Source organism: Lissotriton vulgaris, chromosome 9, assembly GCF_964263255.1.
Source record: "Lissotriton vulgaris chromosome 9, aLisVul1.2, whole genome shotgun sequence".
Lineage (NCBI taxonomy): Eukaryota > Metazoa > Chordata > Amphibia > Caudata > Salamandridae > Lissotriton > Lissotriton vulgaris.
This window is the reverse complement of record NC_141697.1, coordinates 64,375,017-64,398,794: the sequence shown is the minus strand read 5'-3', so window position 1 is coordinate 64,398,794 and position 23,778 is coordinate 64,375,017. Positions and strand designations below refer to the sequence as shown.

The following is a 23,778-nucleotide window of genomic DNA, read 5'->3' as shown; positions in this document are numbered from 1 at the left end:
AGACCCAGTTCTGAACACATAGCCAATCATCACCTCAGAAGAAATCACTGACCTATGAAGTCCATCTACTCAGGGTTCGCACTAGACCCCTGCCCCCACTACACCTACTCCAGGGTTCTCCAGCCCATCAACATTATTCTCCCATCCATTCTGAATGATTCGCCTCCTCAGCAACCTTCTCAGATGCTTGAAAACATGCAACTGCACTCCCACTGCTGAAGAACCTGTCAACGCATTACAAATACAGAACCATCTCCCTGCTACAATTCCCTGCCAAGGTCTGAGAGAAAATCATCCACAGACACCTCATTGTATACAGCAAAGACCATCAACTTCTCAACACCACTCAGTCCGGTTTCAGACCCAGCCACAGCATGGACACTGCCCCCCATTGCCACCACAAATCTGCATGAATTTGGATTGAGAAAGCATGGCAGCCTTCAGCCTTCTAGACTTCTCAGTAGCACTTGACATGGTTTCCCTTCCCTTCCCATCCACATCCAACACCTGCACAAGGTCAGAATCAAAGTGCACGCTGTCCGATGGATCTGCTCCTTCCTGACTGGAAGGACCCCGCCAGTCACCCTGGCACCATACACCTTGGTCACCCGCAATCTATCTGCAGAGCTCCGCAAAGATCCACCTTGAGCCCCACCATCTTCAATGTATACACTCCACTTGCTCCCTATATACAAATGAGCACAATACAAACTCCACACTTCCAAAGCAATACATAACACTCGTCCAGCATATCTCAACAGTTGCGTCTGTTTTCACACATCTTCCGGACATCTCTGCTCACCCCAACTACTAATTGAACACATTCGACGCATATGGAAAACCAGATTAGGAGGTCAAACCTCTTCCTACATCACTCTTAAAGAACAAGCTACTTACCGTCAGTAATGTCATATCTGGTAGAGACTATATCTAGTCACAGATTCCTTATCCCCAAGTGTCAGATTGGATAGGGATATTTTTCCCAAGCAGAACCCCTGCAAGCTTGTAGATGGTGTTGTGCATGGTGCCTATAGAGGCGCCACCCCACTGAGCTGATGTCAGTTTCTTTTCATGCCTTTTCATGCCAGGAGTGTGGAGACACAAAGAGCACTGACCATTGGTGTGGAAAACTGGTGACCTGAAAGGAGAAACATCATTGTCCCTAAAAATCAGTTTGCAGAGCAGGGAGGATCGGCGGGTCATAAGGAGTCTGTGTCTAGATAGAGTCTCTACCAGATACGACTTCTAGCTGCAGATTCCTTCCCTTAGAATAGATACCCAAGCAATACCTACCCGGAAGTGGGTTTGGGAAACTGAGCCATACTAGAAAGTCCTGAAGGACCGAATGAGCAAAGTGCCTGTGCAAACGGACCTGACTGTCCAGACAATAGCGCTTCATGAATGGGTGTAGAAAAGCCCACATTGCTGCCTGCAGATATCAAGGACCGGAACTCCGCGTGCTAACACAGTGGTCGCAACCTTAGCTCTGGTGGAATGAGCAAGCAAACCGTCAGGCAGATGCTTCTTAATCAATGCGAAGCAGATCTTAATGCAGAGCATGATCTATTGTGAGATTGCCCCCTCCTGCATAGCCTTATCCTTCTTCGCTCCAACATGCCACAGGAAGAGTTGATAGTCCACCCGAAATTCTCTTGTGCAGTCAAGGTATAAAGAAAACACTCTTTTTGGGTCCAGTTAGTGGAGCCTGTTAGAAACGGGACCCTGGCTGGCCAAGACTCGCGTCGAGGTCAGTCAGGGATCGCCACTTCTAAGTGTCAGGGCAAGGGAGTCACACACCAAGGCAACCCCCACTCGCCCTCTAGGTAACGTGGCGCGAGCAGTCAAGGCTAAACTTGGAGGCGATGTAGGTTAAGTATTTGCGCACGCACCCCAGCAACAACACACAAGGCCCACCACAAAGGAAAACTCCACACAAGGTTATATGAAAATAGCCTTTGTATTATCATAAATATACATCAGATAAAACACACATCTTATTACACTGTGCCAATCAGGCACGGGCGGAATTTACAAGGGATATTTGTACAGGACAGGGCCACTTGAACCACTGTCAAGGGTATCAACACTTTTAGCAGCAATACTTTCAGTAATAAAGCAATACCTTCAGTAATCAAGCAATACCTTCAGTAATAAAGCAATACCTTCAGTAATAAAGCAATACCTTCAGTAATAGCACTTTAGCAATACCTTCAGTAATAAAGCAATACCTTCAGTAACAAAGCAATACCTTCGGTAATCACTTTAGCACACAATATAAAAGTAGAGCATACAACCAGTAATCACTGGTAACAGGGCCTCACTAGCACCACCTGTACTAGGGAGAAAACAACCACCTACACGTCACACTACCTGTAGGGGTGTAAAAGCAAAACACATGATGCCGTAACATTCAGAGGTGTAAAGGCACATGACGCATAAACAATACATTCAGAGGTGCAGAATCAATAACAATTGCGCCAAACTCACAAGTCACCACCTGTGACTGTCCCGGTGTCCCAATGTCAGGGCCTAAACGTGGCAGTTGCCCACAAAGTGCTGGGCAACTGGAGCAGGGAAAGTTAGGGCAACGTTGGAGCCTCTCTGGGCTCAAAGAACCACCACTGTGGCACTGGTGAGCCTCTCAGGGCTCTCAAACAAGAAAGGGTGCTGCTGAGCCTCTCAGGGCTCCAGCCACAAAAGGTGCAGCCTCGCTGGGCTGTGGGGTCCCTCTCTCTGGGGACCCAAAGCAAGGACAAATGCCCTCGCGAGCCTCTCTGGCTCTCTAAACAAGAAATGGCGCCCTGAGCCTCTCTCAGGCTCTAGACACAACTGCGGCGCTTCTCTTTGGGGAGTCCCCCCTCTGGGGACTCGAAGTGGAAGTGGGGCGCTCAGAGCCTCTCAGGGCTCGTGAAATAATTGCCCCAATGAGCCTCTCGGGCTCCAACAACCAAATGCCGCCTTTACGAGCCTCTCTGGGCTCTACACACAAAGCGCGAGGTCGCGCTACCGAGGAGGGGGGGGGGGGGGGGTGGCGGACACCGACAATGTGTCCCGGCGCCCCTCCCGTGTCTGGTGCACTCACCGGCTTCCGGTGCAGGTCCGGGGCTCCTCTCCAGCTCGGGGAGCCTCGGGCGGCCCCCGCAGGCAGCGTCTTCTTCCCCTCCGCCAATCAGAGCACAGGTCACCCGGCGGGCCTCCCACAGCCACAACCAATGGCAGCGCGGCTCCCGGGTGACGTCAGCAGCTGCTCCGTGGCTTCTCCTCGGCTCGGGGAAAGGCGGGGCTGCTTCCTCCGGGCTGCGGCGGTGCCTTTCACCCGGGGTAAAGGCGGTGTGGGCAGCCGCTCGAATGTTCCAAACCAGCGAGGTGGGCACTCGCTTTACAAGGTCGATAAGGCGCTCCCAAGCGCCAGGGGGCAATCACAGCGCTCCCAAGCGCTACAATTCAAAATAAAGCGCTCTCAGCGCTGGGGTGAAGGCACAGCGCTCCCAAGCGCTGCAAGCAAAATAAAGCGCTCTTAAGCGCTAAAAAGCAATCCAAAGCGCTCCCAGGCGCTAGGGACCAACAAGCCCAGCAAAAGTCCTTTCAAGGGGCAGGGGGGCAAGGCTTGGCCAAGAGCCAGCACACTGGGTCTCCAGGCAAGGAGACTCCCCAAGTGGCGGTTCCTTCTGGCCCCAGCAGCAGCCACAGCCCCCTCTGGCAGGATCCAAAGGTAGAACATTTTCCAAGGGGACACAGCCCCTTCTTATACTAACAAATCCTTTGTTTCAGGGTGCAGGGTGGGGGGAAAACCAGTCGCAGCTGGTTCTGGAGCACTCTTGATGGCCCAACCACCCATTCCTTTCACTGGGGAGGCTAGGGTCATTAGACACACCACAGGGGGGCGGAGCCAGCATTGTGTGGGGGAAACCCAGCCCATCCAGGACACAGGTACACTCCTCCCACACATCACTCATGCTAATCTCCCACTCACCACCGGGCAGACCCATCCAGACTTCCTGGAGCCTGGCATGCCAGCCAGCTCCAGCCAATCATGCTCCAGCACCCTCACTGCACACATATCTCAATGTCCAGAAGTAGCACTTCCCTTCTAGACACATACATGCCGCAGACACCATCTCGCAGCATTCACTCTCACGAGTTTATACATACTAAACTCGAGCCTGCACTCCCCACGCATCAGGAACTACCAGGGACACACACATTCCCCATGCATTCCTATGGGAGGGCAGGCCAGCCATACTACACGCACGCACTTTCACTCTGGGACTCAGGGAAAGGTGCGCAGAGACCCAAAAATCACTGACACAGGGTCACACATAAGGCAAAAAGTCTAGGGGTGAACCTGCCCTAAGGGCCAAGTCCAACACAACCCCCTTCCAGCCAAAACGCAGGGGAGAACAATTACCACCGTGATGGACTTCCCTGCTTGGGGCGATAGAACACGGACGCAGGCCCGCCACTGCCGGGACACCCTCCTGTTCTATGCCACGGTGAACCCCTAGGGCTCCTTCTAAAGCTACTGTAAGGACCAACTGGGCTACCCCACTGGTACTCCTCAGCTGTCCGCGGCCAGGACCAGGCCCTGGGCCACCCAGGTGCCACCGGTCCTTGCCAATTCGCAGAGCGGGGGGTAGTAACCCCTGGCACATAGTGTCCATTCTCAACTCTCCCTGTCTGCAAGACAGGACTAGACTGCCACTGGTTCACCAGCCTTTGGTCTACAACCTCAGGTGGACCAGGAGTCTCAGGGAAGGCTCTCCTCCCCTTACCTCTTCTTCCAGGGTTCCTCCTCCTCCTGCGAGGGGTACCCTTACAACGCCACTCCAACCCAGGGTTTAACCCCTCAGGTTGCGCCGGGGTCAGAGGTGGGCTTTCCCATCCTCTGCACCCCCTTCCGGAGGTCTGCCCTCTCCCAACTGGAGAAGTTCCGCTGGAAGAACCGGTCAGGACACTGGTTACAGTCGTCCTACCCTTCAGGTCAGGCCGAACCTGAACCTGGCCTCCCAACCTCCGGTCTAAAACCTTTGGCGGAATAATTGCCTGGCACTCCAGGACTTCTGGGGACTCACACGCAATCCCCCTGAGGCTGACACATGACCCATGTGTCGTGTGACGGTCTGTCTGGTGCAGATCTCCCGCCTCCTGTCCACCTGACAGTGCGCAAAGATCCCCCAGACCAGAAGTGGCGCCACCCGGGTCCACCCAAGAAGATCTAGCCCAACTGGCTAGTCTCTTGTCCACTGGTGCATCCACTGGGAAACTCATCCCCCAATCACTCCTCGCTTCGGACTTCTGTGCCCTCCCAACTGGAGCGACACTGCCGGACACTGGAACCCCTGGAGCTCTAGTTACAGACGCTCCAGGTTCCCTAGACACTAGGAGATCCTCCTCAAGTGTACTAATAGGACAGCCTAGGTCCCCAACCTGGTGTTCCCTCAAGAAACCACCCAAGTTTTGAGGAAGGGCTTCGGGCCTCTGGGTGCTCTCAGCCACCCACTGACTCCTGCTCCGCTGAGCCAGGCAGTCAGCCCCTTCACCCTTCTCACTATACTGGGACCTAGCTGGGCTACACTGAGCCTCTTCCACCACGCTGGGCTGGAAGCTCCCTGTACCACTGCTGTTGGACTCACTCTCCAATGACTGTACAGAACCTCTGGCCCTCTCCCAGCGGTCTGCCTCCTTTGCAAGCTCCCATGGTTCAGACAATCCACACCCCAACAGGTGTTGCTGCAACCCGGGGGAACAACAACTGAGCAACTGCTCTCTGAGAAACATATCGAACAATATGTCCCAATCACATTTCGTGGGCTCCTGTACCCAATCACACAGGGCTTCACAACAGTCCTCCTCAAATTCTACCCAAGACTGGTGAGGCAGCTTCCTACTGCCCCTGAATTTCAACCTTAACTCCTCCTCTGGGGAAACAGGTACCATACTCTGGGAACTGGGAGTGGGACTGTCAACACCAACACTTAAAAAGCTGCCACCACTGGACTCCACCCTCCCTGGGGAATCCAGAAAATTCTGACTGCGGTCAGGGGATAACCTACACTCTAGGGCTATCTTCTCCCTGGCCAAGGCCCTCTCAGCCTCTGCAATCCGCTCATTCACACCCAGCTGCGCCATCTTCCAGGCATGCTCTAACCTGAGCTTCTTCATGGCCAGCTGGTGCTCCCTCTCTTCTCTCCTATCCACCCACTCTTCTGGGGACAGGGAAAGGGATGGGGGGCTACATCTGACATGGGACCCAGCAAGGGACTCCCTATCTAGGGGGTACTCGCTCTCTGCTGGCGCCCATTCACTGTCAAACTCACTCTCCACATCAGACTCTTCAGGGCTCCCCTCAGACCCACCACCCTCATGGTGTGCGGTCCGGGCCCTCTCCCTCTCACTGTGCTCACGCTCCCAGTCACTCTTCTGCCACAGGATCATGTTATCCCTAAGCTTGGACTGGGTGTCTGACTCACTCACTGGGATGTCTCTCTCCTTACATAACCGTACCAACTCATGCACACGGTACTTAGACAGGCCACACAGGTTAAAAGGAGATTCCATCTTGACAGGATGCTCACAGACACGTGCAACACAAGGGACCTAGCAATCTGAAGTAAAAGTACACAATTCCAAAACTTCCACTCTCCTTAAAAAAGAACTCACTCATGCGTCCAGGGAAACACACCATTCATCCACACACACCCTCCCCTCGGATCGGTAAGGCAGTTTCTACCACCCCTGACTTCTCAACCTGACCACAAGTGACACAGGTACCAAACTCTGGAAGCAGGGCGGGGGACAAATGTACTGAACACAATTATCAAATGACACTCTTCAGGAGAAGCAATAATGGAACTTCACCAAAAACAATAATCCCTAAAAATGTGGTCTTCAAAAATGCAGAGCTTTGTAGTGGCCAGTTGCCACTGTGGTACAACGCAAACACAAATCCTTATCCCACCGCTTGCCGCCAATGTTAGAAACGGGACCCTGGCCGGCCAAGACTCGCGTCGAGGTCAGTCAGGAATCGCCACTTCTAAGTGTCAGGGCAAGGGAGTCACACACCAAGGCAACCCCCACTCGCCCTCTAGGTAACGTGGCGCGAGCAGTCAAGGCTAAACTTGGAGGCGATGTAGGTTAAGTATTTGCGCACGCACCCCAGCAACAACACCCAAGGCCCACCACAAAGGAAAACTCCACACAAGGTTATATGAAAATAGCCTTTGTATTATCATAAATATACATCAGATAAAACACACATCTTATTACACTGTGCCAATCAGGCACGGGCGGAATTTACAAGGGATATTTGTACAGGACAGGGCCACTTGAACCACTGTCAAGGGTATCAACACTTTTAGCAGCAATACTTTCAGTAATAAAGCAATACCTTCAGTAATCAAGCAATACCTTCAGTAATAAAGCAATACCTTCAGTGATAAAGCAATACCTTCAGTAATAGCACTTTAGCAATACCGTCAGTAATAAAGCAATTCCTTCAGTAACAAAGCAATACCTTCGGTAATCACTTTAGCACACAATATAAAAGTAGAGCATACAACCAGTAATCACTGGTAACAGGGCCTCACTAGCACCACCTGTACTAGGGAGAAAACAACCACCTACACGTCACACCACCTGTAGGGGTGTAAAAGCAAAACACATGATGCCGTAACATTCAGAGGTGTAAAGGCACATGACGCATAAACAATACATTCAGAGGTGCAGAATCAATAACAATTGCGCCAAACTCACAAGTCACCACCTGTGACTGTCCCGGTGTCCCAATGTCAGGGCCTAAACGTGGCAGTTGCCCACAAAGTGCTGGGCAACTAGAGCAGGGAAAGTTAGGGCAACGTTGGAGCCTCTCTGGGCTCAAAGAACCACCACTGTGGCACTGGTGAGCCTCTCAGGGCTCTCAAACAAGAAAGGGTGCTGCTGAGCCTCTCAGGGCTCCAGCCACAAAAGGTGCAGCCTCGCTGGGCTGTGGGGTCCCTCTCTCTGGGGACCCAAAGCAAGGACAAATGCCCTTGCAAGCCTCTCTGGCTCTCTAAACAAGAAATGGCGCCCTGAGCCTCTCTCAGGCTCTAGACACAACTGCGGCGCTTCTCTTTGGGGAGTCCCCCCTCTGGGGACTCGAAGTGGAAGTGGGGCGCTCAGAGCCTCTCAGGGCTCGTGAAATAATTGCCCCAATGAGCCTCTCGGGCTCCAACAACCAAATGCCGCCTTTACGAGCCTCTCTGGGCTCTACACACAAAGCGCGAGGTCGCGCTACCGAGGAGGGGGGGGGGGGGCGGACACCGACAATGTGTCCCGGCGCCCCTCCCGTGTCTGGTGCACTCACCGGCTTCCGGTGCAGGTCCGGGGCTCCTCTCCAGCTCGGGGAGCCTCGGGCGGCCCCCGCAGGCAGCGTCTTCTTCCCCTCCGCCAATCAGAGCACAGGTCACCCGGCGAGCCTCCCGCAGCCACAACCAATGGCAGCGCGGCTCCCGGGTGACGTCAGCAGCTGCTCCGTGGCTTCTCCTCGGCTCGGGGAAAGGCGGGGCTGCTTCCTCCGGGCTGCGGCGGTGCCTTTCACCCGGGGTAAAGGCGGTGTGGGCAGCCGCTCGAATGTTCCAAACCAGCGAGGTGGGCACTCGCTTTACAAGGTCGATAAGGCGCTCCCAAGCGCCAGGGGGCAATCACAGCGCTCCCAAGCGCTACAATTCAAAATAAAGCGCTCTCAGCGCTGGGGTGAAGGCACAGCGCTCCCAAGCGCTGCAAGCAAAATAAAGCGCTCTTAAGCGCTAAAAAGCAATCCAAAGCGCTCCCAGGCGCTAGGGGCCAACAAGCCCAACAAAAGTCCTTTCAAGGGGCAGGGGGGCAAGGCTGGGCCAAGAGCCAGCACACTGGGTCTCCAGGCAGGGAGACTCCCCAAGTGGCGGTTCCTCCTGGCCCCAGCAGCAGCCACAGCCCCCTCTGGCAGGATCCAAAGGTAGAACATTTTCCAAGGGGACACAGCCCCTTCTTATACTAACAAATCCTTTGTTTCAGGGTGCAGGGTGGGGGGAAAACCAGTCGCAGCTGGTTCTGGAGCACTCTTGATGGCCCAACCACCCATTCCTTTCACTGGGGAGGCTAGGGTCATTAGACACACCACAGGGGGGCGGAGCCAGCATTGTGTGGGGGAAACCCAGCCCATCCAGGACACAGGTACACTCCTCCCACACATCACTCATGCTAATCTACCACTCACCACCGGGCAGACCCATCCAGACTTCCTGGAGCCTGGCATGCCAGCCAGCTCCAGCCAATCATGCTCCAGCACCCTCACTGCACACATATCTCAATGTCCAGAAGTAGCACTTCCCTTCTAGACACATACATGCCGCAGACACCATCTCGCAGCATTCACTCTCACGAGTTTATACATACTAAACTCGAGTCTGCACTCCCCACGCATCAGGAACTACCAGGGACACACACATTCCCCATGCATTCCTATGGGAGGGCAGGCCAGCCATACTACACACACGCACTTTCACTCTGGGACTCAGGGAAAGGTGCGCAGAGACCCAAAAATCACTGACACAGGGTCACACATAAGGCAAAAAGTCTAGGGGTGAACCTGCCCTAAGGGCCAAGTCCAACAGAGCCGTTCCTCATCCTTAGAGGGATGTGGCGGAGTGTAAAAAGTAAGCAGGGTGGTAGACTGGTGTACTGCCACTTACAGAAAAAATTGGAAGTCAGTCAACATCGATGCTTTAAATGCGGCACTTAAACAAAACCCTCCAAGCCTTAACTCCAACATGGACCACGTAGCAATTGAAACACAAAACTGGCTAACAAATGCAGCAAATAACTGTCTGCCCTCTACTCGCACCAAAGGGAGTAGGCATCGTCCTCCGGCCCCATGGTTTAACGACAGCCTTAAAATTGAAAAATCAAAATGCAAAGTACTAGAACGCAAATGGCGTAAAAAGTACGACCCCAATGCCAAAAGAAGCTATCATGAAGCCAGAAATCATTATCATGCTGCCTGTACAAAAGCAAGAGCTGCTTTCGTCTCAAAAACAATTATCGAAGCAACTAACATGCCTAAAACTCTTTTTTCCAAAGTTAAGGAATTGGCGGGCGCACATACCACAGCTGCTGCACCCCCCCTAAGCGCTCAACAATGTCAGGCGTTAGCTTGCTTCTTTACTGAGAAAATCGATAAAATCATCTCAGACATCAAGACAAAAATTTCTATTTCCGACCCACCCCTCCTTCTGACCCTATTCTGCCTCAACCCACTGCTTTAGGTGAAAGCTTACTGGAATCCTGGCCGACTCTTTCATTAGAGAATTTGAAAGGAATCCTAAAAACTGTCAAATCTGCTCCCCTAAGGACCCCATCCCTATTAAAATTATTAAAAAATTGGATGACCAGTCTTTGAATATCATTGCCAATCTCTTAAACTCCTCCCTCGATCTCGCCACTGTCCCAGCCTTATGGAAGCATGCCATGGTGACACCCCTTTTGAAAAAGCCAAATGCAAACCCAGAAATATTGGCCAATTATAGACCTATATCTCTACTCCCTGCTTTTTCAAAGTGTCTTGAGAGACACGTACACTCTACTTTAGCCACTTTTGCAGAAGAAAACTCCTTACTCCATCCTTCGCAATCTGGCTTTAGGGCTGGTTTCTCGACGGAAACCGCCCTATTAGGTGTCACTGAACACATCAGGAAACTTCTTGACCAAGGCCAGACGGTCGCACTTGTGTTATTGGACCTAAGTGCGGCGTTCGACACCATCTCTCATGAAACGCTTATTAAAGAGCTATACACAAATGGTGTAAGAGGAAAGGCTCTGGATTGGATCAAATCCTTCCTGGCAAACAGAACCTTTCAGATCACATCTGCACAAGCCGTGTCAGACACCCTACCTGCAGCTCATGGAGTGCCTCAGGGGTCCATCCTGAGCCCTCTGTTTTTTAATATCTATCTCAAACCTCTGGCAGAACTTGTTGAAAAGCTAGGTCTAACGCTTATGAACTATGCCGATGACACCCAAATCATTTTTTCCCTATCTGAATCTTGTCCCCACTCCCCGTCGTTACTCAAGGAAGGACTATTAAAAATACTGAACTGGATGACAACAAACCAGTTAAAACTGAACGGCGACAAGACGGAAATACTGATTTTGGGAAAGGACAAAGCTCTCTGGAACCCTGCGCATTGGCCGGACCAGATGGGCACTTTTCCTACCCCGGTGTCCCATGCTCGAAATCTGGGCTTTGTATTGGACAATGCCTTATCCATGGACAAACAGGCCAGTAAAGTAACTGGCTTGTGTCTCACCATAGCTAAATGGTTGAGGAAGATCCTGTGGATGTTGCCAATGTCAACACAAAAGACCGTAGTCAATGCCCTTATCACATCAAGGCTTGACTACGGCAACATCCTCTATCTGGGCGCAAATAAATCTGTCATCGGACGACTGCAGGTAGCGCAAAACGCTGCGGTCAGACTCCTATGCAAGATTCCAAAGAACTCTGGAGTCTCGAACCATCGTCGGGATCTTCATTGGCTTAGGATAGAGAGCAGAATTCGCTTCAAGGCCCTGAACTACATGTTCAGAATAAAAACAGGAGTAGCACCAAAATACCTCCAATCCCTTGTCTGCCTCTATACGCCCAAGAGAAACCTCCGGTCTCAGACAGCAGCCTGCTTCTGCATACCAAGGTTTAAACGTGCAAGAACAGGGGGCAGATCTTTTGTCTATCTTGGACCCTCCCTGTGGAACACGCTTCCCCCAGATATCCGGAAGGAAGAAAACTATTGTAGGTTCAGAAAGCTTGTAAAGACCTGGCTGTATGAACAATAACCGCTTAACAGTCACTTCCTTTTCTGTCCTCATTTCTAGCTGTGTCTAGGCGCCGGGAAACCCTTTTTGGGTAGCTGTTGCGCCCTATAAATTGATAAAATAAATAAATATATGAAAAGGAGTAATCACTTTTGGCAGAAAAGAAGCTCTATTGAGGAGAATTAGCTTGTCTGGGTAGATGTTCAGGTATTGAGGCTCGGATGACAAAGCCTGAACCTCACTGACTTTCCTGGCAGATGTTACTGCTACCAGGAAGGCAATCTTTATTATGACGAGTCTGAGAGGACAGATGTACAAGGGCTCAAAAGGAGCACACGTCAAGAACATCAGGACTAGATTAAGGTCCCACTAAGGCATGATGAAGGGAAAATATGTTGCAAACCTTTCAAGAACCTATGTACAATAGGGTATCAGAAGAGGGATGGCTGGTCAGGCAACCACAATAAAGCTGAGATAGCAGAAAGACAGCCCTTTAAATAGCCCTTTAAGATGTCGAGAGCGGAGCCCTGTTGGGCGAAGCAAGGGAAAGGATAAAGAGAAGGACCTGAGAGGGGTTAGCAGAAAGAGGGTCAACCTTTTTCTCTGTACACCATGTCAAAAACTTGCTCCAATGCCAGGCGTATACCGTTTTGGTGGCGGAAGGTCAAAAGATGTCAACTGTTGCTGCTCAATATCCATACATGATGGTGGAGTGTTGACAAGTTCGGGTGGAGAACACTCCCCTGTTGCTGCGACAGAGGATCCTCCTGAATGGGCAGGCTGATCGGAGGGATGACGGCCATGCTCATCAGCTCGGTATATCAAACTCTGCAAGCCCAGTCGGGAGCCACAAGGATTACTTAGCCCAGTCATTCCTGATCTTCTTGAGAACTCTGCACAGGAGTGGTTTAGGTGGAAAGGCATAGAGGAGGCCTGAGCTCCACTTGAGATGAAAAGCTACTACGAGCGAGAGCCACCTGGGAAACTCCGGTGCGCAAGACAGCTGACATTGTGCCTTCAACGCCATTCATGATCTTCTAGGCATCTTCTGATGAGTTTGTCCACCCTGGTATTCAGAGAGCCCGCCAGGTGTTTAACCACCAGGGAAATGCCCTGCTGTTCCAGCCATGTCCAGAGACACAGGGCGTGTTGACAAAGGGTCCATGACCCCACCCTGCTGCTTGTTGCAGTGCCATATGGTGGTGGTGTTGTCCATGAACATTTGCACTAGCCTTCCCTTGATAGAGGGTAGAAAGGCTTTTAATGCCAGCCAGATCACCCAGAGCTCCAGAAGGTTGATCTAGAGTCCGGATTCCGCTGGAGATCAGAGGCCTCTGATCTCCACCTCTCCCAGATGGCATTCCAGGAGTGCCAAAGTAGGGAAAGAAAGCATGCCATTATCTGGAGACGTTTCTAGCCCACTGGCCTCCACCAAGTCCTCACACCAGTTCACGTTGGTATCTAAGGGCTGGTATTCTTCAGGATCCAGTAGTGACCCCTCCAAATTCTCCCCTTATCTTCAGCCTAAAAACGAACATTGGGGCATTAACTCTCCTCCTCCTCTACCGACCCCCCCAACCAATGCCTTCCTTTGCGGCCACCCTGACCGATCAGCTGATTAACCCTCTTACCTCCAACCCCAGATTCTCCCTCTTCGGCGACCTACACTATTGGTTCAACAACGCCAACGCTGGGCCACATGCCTCGGAGGTCTTCGTGGCTCTCACCAGCCTCAACCTGATTCAACATATCTCCTCGCCTACTCACGTTAAGGGCCACATTTTGGGTCAAATCTGGACCCAAAACCTATCTCTCTCCCGCCCCTCAGTTTCCCAGTGCACTTGGTCAGATCACCACTTAATAGATACCACTCTTACGCTCAGTGGCAAAATTTCCACCCCCCTGATGGCTGGGGGCCTCTCTCACAAATGGAGCTCTTACGACTCCGAAGGATTTCTTGCGACCCTCTCAGATACCCGGCTTGCCCTCGATCTGCGAACTAACATCGATAAAATAGAAAGTGACATCGGCACCTGGCTAAAGTCAGCCAGTGACCAATTTGCCCCCTTATCCAAATCCCCCCGACCAGACACCACAACTCCCATAGATGGTTCACGGACGACCTCAAAAAACTCAAACTGAAGGTACGTCAGTTGGAAAGGTCATGGAGACGCAATTACTCCGAATCTGATAAAATGCAATACATCTCAGCCCGCAGAGACTACAAAATCGCAATTGCCTCAGCTAAATCAGTCCATTTCTCTAACCAAATCTCATCCTCGGATAACAAATCTAGAGACATTTTTAAAGTTATGAATGAACTTACATCTGACGACAGAACCCTTCCAGGTCAAACTCCCACCCAAGAAACTTGCGACGCTCTCAACCTTTTTTTCATTGAAAAAATTAATAAAATCAAAGATTCAATCACTAGCTTTCCTCAGATCACCCCCCCTGATACTTCTCTCAACAACCCATCCGTCTTCACCGAATTCCCCCCCCTCAACCCGGCCTCCCTAGCACAGCTTGCGTCCCGGATAAAATCGGGCTGCCCGAACAATGGCTCCCCCCCCCCAGTCCTTCGAAGCATTTGTCACTCTCTACCTGAATGCATCCTACCTCTACCGAACGGCTCACTCAGCTCAGGCACTATTCCCAGCTCCTTTAAAGAGGCCATCTTAGTCCCGCTACTGAAGAAACCGGGTGCCAACCCAGCTGAACTGTCCAACTACCGCCCCATATTGCTTCTGCCTTATCCCTCCAAATTACTCGAAGCGCACGCTACTAGATGCCTCTCCAACTTTATTGAGACCTCCTGCTACCTGGAGTCTAATCAGGTTGGCTTTAGGCCCTCCTTCTCCACTGAGGCTGTTATCCTAGCTGTTCTCAACACGCTGAGGAAGAACACCGACTCGGGGACCCCCCAGGCCCTTGTACTCCTGGACCTATCGGCCGCGTTCCACGCGGTTGATCATAACATCCTGCTTCACCGTGTCGAACAGGCTGGCATTCAGGACTCTGCCCTCAGCTGGATTCGGTCCTTCTTGTCTGGCAAAACTCAAGCCGTCCGGCTGGGTCCCTAAACTGCACCTATAACCCCCACGTCATGTGGAGTTCCCCAGGGCTCCTCTTTGTCACCTTTATTGTTTAACCTATAGCTCCGCCCGCTTCTCCACTCGCTCCGTAGCTGGGACATTACAGTTTATAATTATGCGGATGATATGCAGATCATCTTTCCACTCAACTCCCCCAACGCGGTAGACAATTTCCATTCTGTCATGCTTCATATCCAGGATTGGATGAACTCCAACCAACTGAAACTGAAACCTGGAAAAACCGAGCTTCTCCTGCCGGGTTCCAGTCCTTCCTTTTGGGGAACCCAGTTTTGGCCCACCGAACTGGGCCTTCCACTGACCCTTGCGAATTCTGTAAAGAGTCTCGGCGTGACCATCGACGCCGAACTCTCCCTCCGACCTCAAGTCAGCTCCGTGATCTCATCCTGCTCCTTCCAACTCCGGAAGATCCGGAAGGTCAGCCATTTGCTCCCCCCACCTGCCCTGATTCAGGTAATCATTTCTCTTGTGCTCTCCCATTTGGATTTCTCCAACTCTGTCTATCACGGTCTTCCTAAATCTCTTCTTCACCGCCTTCAGGTAGTCCAGAATCAGGGAGCCCGCCTCATTTTTAAATCTCCCAAGTGGCAATCTGCCAAACCCCTTCTGCACAAATTGCACTGGCTGCCTATAGAACAGAGGGTGTCCTTCAAAGTGGGCTGCCTCACGTTCAAGGCTCTCCACTGCACCAGCCCCGCCTTCCTCACCACACTCATCAACCCCTACTGCCCAAATCGCAATCTACGTTCTGCCCATCTTCACTCGCTTGTTGTACCCAAAACCAGAACCAACAAATTTGGCGGACGAAGGTTTGCTTTCGTGGCTCCGAAGTTCTGGAACTCTATTCCCTTGATCATTAAAACCAGCAGTTCCCTCCTCCACTTTAGGAGGCAGCTCAAAACCTTCCTCTTCCCGCCTTCCTGCTGAACCCTGCACACCCCCAGCCTGTGTACCACCTCTGTTCTATAGCGCCAGGAAACCCATGGTGTCAGTGTGCTTAACAAATGTAATTTAATAATAAAATTAAAAAAGTCCAAACCCATAGGAATAGAGCTTAGGCTCTGGCCTGGAAGCCACGGCTCCAGTCAGCGCTGTAGTCAACGTTGAAGGACGCCCCTCTGTGTCGGAATCGGAGTCAGGGATTAAAATGGGGATGGCGCTGCCAGAGGGCACAGGCAGCATTGGAGAAAGTAGAGATGGTACAGCTAGTGCTGGTGTGGATCCATCTATTGATCCAAGAGACCAGACTGGCGCCGGGGCAGAGCTGCCAGCGTGAAATCAGTAGGGACAAATCTTGAACCCCCTGGACCAAAAGAAGCGCTGTAAGGAGCGGCTCGCTCAAATATAAGCTGCATGGGCCCATAAAACTCTTGAAGTGGAGTGGGGGTCACTCTGGCTCCCGGAAACTCGGGGAGATGCAAAGTTGTCCCAAGTACAGGTTAAACTGTGCAGCCTGCCCTCGAATGATGATGCTCAGTTGTTTCATCTGAAGACCGCCACAGACGGGGCGTAGTCAAAGACCCCTTCAACTTTTTGCTTTTCTTCCTTTTGTGGGACTAACTTGAGTTGGCCGACAACTTCAAATGCGACGAGGATCTTGGACTCGGTCACCGATCCCTGGATCTTCCACTCCACCTGGATTGAGACCATTGCGGCCTCACACAGCGGTCCCTCAGGCACAAGGTGCTTGAGGGACCACTCCCTCAAGGCAGTGCATGGAGAAGAAATCTGCACAGGTCTTTGCCTTGTGGACGTGCTCCAGGCCAGAGGGAAACAAGATGTGAGTCTATCACCAGCATTTGTTGAGGACAGTCTCCACAGGGCTAGAAGCCAGCCTTCCTAGTTGATATCTCCCTTTCACACCAGTAGAAGAACTCTCAAAAAACTTCAACAAAACGTTGAAAAAGCACAGTCACAAAAATTACTGACAGGGTGGCTCTCTCTGGATCTGTGCTCACAGGTGTGGAAAGAAAGATAATAATTGACAGCACGCTTGGGGGGCACCTGTATAGGCACCACGCAAATCAGTCTGGCGAGGACCATGCCATGCGAGCCAAATGACACAAGCTACCTGCACGCAGGAGTACTGCTCATGAAAGATTTTTGGACACAGTCTGTTGCCAGGGGATATTTCTAAGGAAATGTTCTGCGGCTAGAAATTTCTATCAGAAGCATGGAGCGACCTGCTGCCTCACTCAAAAGCCTCCACTTCACTTCTTTAAGTCTGCAAGAAGCTGATGACCTGGCTTTACAGGTAGTCCCAATAGGCCCTAGATTTGGCTAGAGTCTCACATGCTCAGTGCCAGGATACCCTCCTGGGTGATAATGCATCCTAAAAATCTGTATAACATAACATAAATAACACACTGGAGGCTGCACCATTGCTTTCATTCAATTGGCATCACAGGAAATACCATGTAAAACATAATATTGAACACAAACGCATAGAATACAAACGCATAAAATGCCAGTCAGTCCACTGAAAACCTAAAGCTTGTGTGTGTGGGTGAACTAGGCTTTTGGACTTGATATGGGACATGTCTCCTCTGTGTGCATCATGTTAACCCAAACAAAGGCTTCAGGCTCAGAAACCCCATTCCATCAACATGCTCTTTCCCCTTCCCTATTTGTCAATCCTCCTCCACTAAGAGTCAGGTAGATAATTGAAGACTTGTAAACTTCTCAAGCTTCACAGGCTGCATAGACATGACATACCTAGGCCAACACTACTGTTCTCCAGCAGGTAGCTAAGATGCTCAAACATGGCTTTCTGATTCTGTCGGCTGATCCGGCAGAAGTAGCAAAGGAAGCGACAACAGCTGGCCACCATCTTGGGGAATGCGATCTGCTGTAGGACATCAAGAAAGAAAGTAAAGATCATGTCAGAAGTTATAATGCTCACAGTTCCTGCAATCTTACAGAAATACATGTGATATTACCACTGTATGAACACACTAACAAAGATGCCTCAAGGTGCTTTAGCCTGCAAGCAAATCATTAGCAAACATCAACAAACCTTCATAGCAGCAGAACCTCAGCTTATTTCAGGTGCGCATTGAACCCCAGCTCATTTTAGGTGCCAATTAGCCAAGATTGCCTGGGGAGGACTGGGTGCCACGTTGAGAACACTGCTTGCTAAGCACACATTGGCTCTTTTTATTGCTCAATGGGGCCTAATTATTAACCACATAGTCGCATGTGGAGATTTTGTTAGCTTGTTTGCTCTTGGGGTTCTTTCGAAGGTCTTCTCCCAATATTTGCTACGAGTGAGAGCAGCCGAGAGTTCAACAACAGTAAGAGGACTGCTCTATAGGGGTCTGATGAATCTGGGCGCAGCATATGAAGGGGGTGGTAGCTGCAGAAACACTGTGATAGTCAATCCAGGACACTATGCACTTTACCTTTTTTTGCACTTTCTATTCCAGTATTAGGAAGAGATATATATCACCTCTGTTGAAAGATAAAGGGTTTGTCCAGGCCAAGCCAGCATTACTGTACCTGCAACTATTAGACCAAACTTTTACTATGATTAGCGTTGCAAATTTTTTTGTGGGGTCAGTTCGTAGTTCGGTCAGTTCACAATAGGAAATTAAGATTGGCTAGCACAATTGTACCATGAATTCTTGGATGTATTTTAATCTTGAATGCATTTTTAATCTGTTTTTATTGATTTTATTTTTTTAAACTATCTGTATTTTGTGGAGTTTTTGAAGCATACTTTTATGATTTTCAATAATCGAATAAAGTGGTTTTTGACTTGACTTGACACTGTGATAGTTTTTGAGTACTTCTGACACAAACAGAGCAAATATCCCCAAAACTAAAGTCTGACTCCACGCAAGAGCAGCATGGTGTTCACTGGAGGATGAGGTGCTTCCTTTAAATGTTAAGCAACCTATGCCATACTGACGAAAATCACAAATATACGTTTGGATTCTTGGCCTAACTTTAATAGGAAGGTCTTTGAACCATATCAAGCCAATCACAAGGAAATATCGAGAAACTAATTAAATCAAATCAGAATAATTAATTTAAGAAAAGTTGTCGAATGAAAGAATTGAGCATAGAAAAAAACAGACACACCAGAGAGGAAATCGTTTGAGCGAGCTGGTAGGGCACACAGCAAACCTCCCAGACCTACCTGAGATTTGTCACCTCCCAATACATTCACCATCACCTCCATCACGGTTTCGTGCATGCCTAGCACACGCATGAGGTTAGGGTGCTGGTAGAAGACCTTGTTGTTCATGATGTCCCTAAGGTGACCAAGAAATAAAAAGAAAGGTTAAGTCACCTGTAAACCTTATGGCATATTGAAAGAGCCAATGCGTTTATGAATTGTCTTAGCACAGTGAGGATTACCAAGGAATTCTGAAACAAATGTTTATGGATAACTGAAATGTGTGATGGCTAGTGAGTGGGTGTAGGAGTTTGGCAAGAGAACTGCCCTGAGAATTGAAAAAATATAATTTTATCAGCTCTGCTCGTGTTGTGGTAAAGTCAGGCGGTCACAGTCAGGAGTATTCTGTCATGAAACATGTTTGAATATTAGAAACAGAGTTCTGACCCCTTCCATTCTTAGCTTTTTGCAATGCTGTGATTTTGAATAGTGTGTACCACATATTATGACTGAAGCAGTCAAAACTAACACCACTGAATCGCACACATTCAATTAATTTGTGTTCTTAGTCCTTGAAGTGCTGCAAAAAAGGAGGAAAGGGAAATATCTGAAAACAGTGATTTGCAATAAGCGAAATAAGGGTTTGGTAAGCTACTTGCAGGTTATCTTTTTTTCAGTGTTTACTTTTTTTCCCAATACCACTGGGTATTTTGCAGTGTTTTCCCAAAAATATTAACTACAGTGGTTATCAATGGTTATAATTCAATAGTACCAAAAATGCTGGAGGTCATGTATTTCCAATGTTTACAGCATACTTTTATGTAGTTTACATTCATAAAAGTGCTTTTGTGGAAGTGGGAGTACACTGCTTCCAATATGTCTCCAGGAGTTGTTCCTACAGGAAATTACCTGCCTATCAAATCAAATTCAGTTCTAAGTATAACAGGGACAAAAGGATAAGGCTTCTGATTGCTCGAGTATAGGCTTCGATGTTTGCACGTTGACATCCATATCATTGAGTATCACCTGAATCCTACACCGCAGGATGTCCTGTTTATCTGGCTTTCGACATTCTCTTACCCCTTTTTCTTCACGGTCTGTTCTTCAAGTGCACTCTATTTCTGTATCTCTCTTCTATCTGTTCTCTCCCCCACCTGTTCAGGAACATTTTACATCCCCCTTTCTCTCTTCTCCCCTATGATTTGCTGCCTCTATTTCCATATCGTCACTCAATCACCCTCCCTCAAGTATTCTAACGTTTCTTCTTGTGTTCCCCTCCCTTTTCTTCGTCCTTTCTCCAATTCTCCTTCTCACCCACCCTATCTTGCCAGCTATGTACCTTTTATTTCTGTTCCTTGTCATCCTTTCTCACTCTTCTTCCTTCTCCTCTGTTCATCCTGCTCATCCTCTTTTCCTCTTTGACACACTTGTTCTCCCTCCTTTCTGTCACGAAATCTTTCTTCCTGCCTTTCCGTCTCCCCTTTCTTTCTCTTTTCCATTTTCTCACTCTTTTTCATTCTCTCTCTGCCTTCTTTTTTTCTCTTATTCTTACCCTTGCTTTAATATCTTCTGCTTTCTTCTTTTAGAAGTTTTCTCCTCTTCTACCTCATCTTTACTCTCTCTTTCCCTTTGCACGGGAACAATGGGCTTCTTTTTCTTTCACATCCCCAGCTGCTCCCTTTCATTTGCAAAATACGTGTTTTTTCACTGTTGTCTGCATTTTGTCTCTAAGATGTCAGTAGTGTTCAGGACCACCTTCACATACAGGACACATTGTAGTTTGTAAGAAAGGGTTTTCTCTACAATCTTAAACCCTTTTTTTGTGCCAAAACTAACTTCGGGCTGTATGTGTGTGCATCTGTTTGCTTGTGTTTTGCTTCACCAACCCTCCTGCGCGATGCATGGGGGTTCAGGGGGGCGTTCCCCAGTTTCACCAACTACCTGGGCCTTTCATCGACAGTGAAGAAATACCTCAGAATGGGAGAGCGGTGGCCATCTTTGGTCAGGCACAGCCTCCCCTACTCCTTTGTGCAATTAGATGAAAACAATGGTAGAACTGCCCTAAATAAATAAATAAGCTGACAGACATCTTCGAGGTGGAAAATAAAAACTGTAGGAGGGCTACATTCCTACCCCTCCTTCAGAAGGAGTAAAATATATTTAAAAAAACACTGTAGGCCTTGCACACATCCTACCTACAGTTGTTGGACTGCAACCATTCCCCTCAGGGAAGGCCACAGGAAATGAGGAAGGACCACACATCCCCATTATAACCCTACCTCAGCCAGATGCTCCACAAAATCTGGGCAGACATGTTGGAACCCTCTTGTGATTCTTACAGTGACTATTTTTTTTCTCCTAATGTACTACATCAATGACTAGAAGCAGCAGAATCTCTTCTATTCACTATAACATCACGTGTATTTGTAAAGCACACGCTCACCACTAGGGTATGTTGGCGCTGAATAACAGATGTTTGTTGTTACCCAACTCAACTCATTTTATCAACCGCAGATGGATGAAAGGCTGAGTGGACCTGCTGGAATATGAACCTGTGACCATGAGGTCAAACACAGGCCCCTGCAGCAGACGTGTTAGTCCACTGAGCAACCAGACCCAGACAATGCTTTCGCCAACACCCTGTGACCAGAGACTTACTGCACGAGATTTACATGAAATAAAATGATATGCTTGTCAGAACTTGGTACTGGACCCCACTTTTAACTTGATTCAAAATTATTTTCAGATCAGAACCTGGTACTCTACACCTGCTTTTTATACTGAACCCCTGCTTTTTACTTGAATCAAAGTCTGAGCGTCTACCACAACTATATGCATATCCTATCAATTGATTTTGCCTTCCCTACGCTCATATTTTGCCTATATCTAGTACAACACTGAGATTTCACTGTTACGGAATGTAGAAGCTGGTATGCACGGGGACTCTATGTGGATGCAAGCACTCTTCTTTCTACACGGCACCTCCTTCTCGGTACGATCACCTACCAGTAATGGTCCGCCACCATGTTCCTGGCGTGCAGGGAACCCATGGCTACTCTGACAGCTTAATCTGCTGATACTGCAGTAGTATCTCTGACCAGTGACCCACCGCAACTCTATCATGAAATGGCACAGACCTAACTCATTCTACATTCAACTTCCACGTAATCTCTCCAAATCGGCAAAAAAACCCCCAAAAAAAACATTTAAGCACAACTTCCTCAAAGATCATCCAGAAACACTAATAACGGACATCTATTACAATCCAACTCATGGAGCCCGTAAGATGGCCTTTATCCTTTTCACTAAAAAACCTAAAAAATGGAGAACGAGCTTCCATAAGCACCTTCACGCCGCCTACACTACTAAAATTCCGTATGGAACAAAGCACAACATTTGCCCATCACAGTATTTCTGAGAAGAAGTGTCCATAACCTTTTACAGATAGGGTAACATCCTAATCCAGTGGCATGTCCTGACATACATATCTATTATAAGGCAGCTTTGTTAGCTATTTTCTCTCAATACATGAACAGCATGGGGGGATTAAATCATTTTTTCATTACAAAGATGATTCAGGAATCAGATATGTGTGCCAGTGTTTTTAAAAATAGTGAAGCTTCCACATAAAACTAGATATAAGTTTTTGGGTGATATACACAGTCAAATGGGCACTTTGGATAAAGTATATAAGTCCTCTTTCAATTGACTCTCACTAAAGCTGGAGGAGGGTAGCTACCTAAACCGTTCCCTGTCAGCTCATGAGATTAGATTCTGGAGATCTTCAGGTTTCAATAGCTGCTTTTGGTGGCAATGATTAGTCAAAGAGGGATGGTTACATACATTTTTACATGTCCACACCTCACCAATGTTTTGCATCAAGTGTTTCAGAACATAAGCCAGGCCATAGGATGCGTCTTGTTACCAGATCCAAATTTGGCGTTATTTTGTGTCTCTAAAGGAAGTCAACGATTAACAAAGGGTCAACAATATATTCTTTTTTTTTAGCATTGCTTATTGCACGCTCTTTGATCCTCCAGAATTAGTGAACTAGGAAGCCTCCTACAAAGTTAAATTGGAAAGTCAAAATGACTTGCACTATGATGTTTGAAGAGGCTTATGCAAACCAAGTATGGGGGACTTAAAAGATATAAGGTTGCATGACAATTTTGGGAGTAAGGTGCTGAAATAACAATGACTAGGTTGTACTTGGCTAGATGAAAGGTGATGGTGAATGCACTTTATCTGGAAGCATTGTATTAATATTCTGAGTATTTTATTCTGAGCACTATGGCACGTGTTTACCTTTAGTGAAATGTTAAATGGACAAAAGGATAAAATGGCAAATGTTGATATAATAAGCACTCTTGCACATGCTCTGTACATATGTTAAATCAGAATTGATTATTCGGATCAGAATAGAGACGGTGGATAAATGGATAAGTAGACTTCAGTAGAAGCATCATCTTGTTGATATTTACTTCTCTAGTTTTCCTAAGTAATGAAATAATGTACGGCAGAATTGAGCTTTTATAAATGTACATAATTAATGGAATTATTTATGGAGTTTTTACTGTGTATTTAGATGAGTTGCTTAGATCCACGTACAATGTTATTTTCTGTAGGATTCATTTTTATTGAATTAATTATTATTCAAGAATTGTGATTTTTCTGCTATGTCTGCTCAATAGAAAAGAACCAAAAAAAAAACAAAATCAA

General features: G+C 48.5%; 1 protein-coding gene across 5 annotated transcripts in view; it reads right to left on the bottom strand.

Annotated features, from left to right (window-relative positions):
• The window catches only part of RYR3 (ryanodine receptor 3), a 1,864,151-nt gene that overhangs the window by 946,752 nt on the left and 893,621 nt on the right, over nucleotides 1-23,778 (bottom strand). For 3 of the 5 annotated variants that reach the window (XM_086937034.1, XM_086937032.1, XM_086937033.1), the window contains 2 exons: nucleotides 19,081-19,195; nucleotides 17,655-17,787 (listed from right to left, as the gene is read on the bottom strand). In XM_086937034.1, the coding sequence (XP_086793160.1) occupies nucleotides 17,655-17,787; nucleotides 19,081-19,195 (248 nt within the window). The remainder of the gene's footprint in view (nucleotides 1-17,654; nucleotides 17,788-19,080; nucleotides 19,196-23,778) is intronic. The other 2 variants (XM_086937031.1, XM_086937036.1) reach the window with 1 other exon arrangement.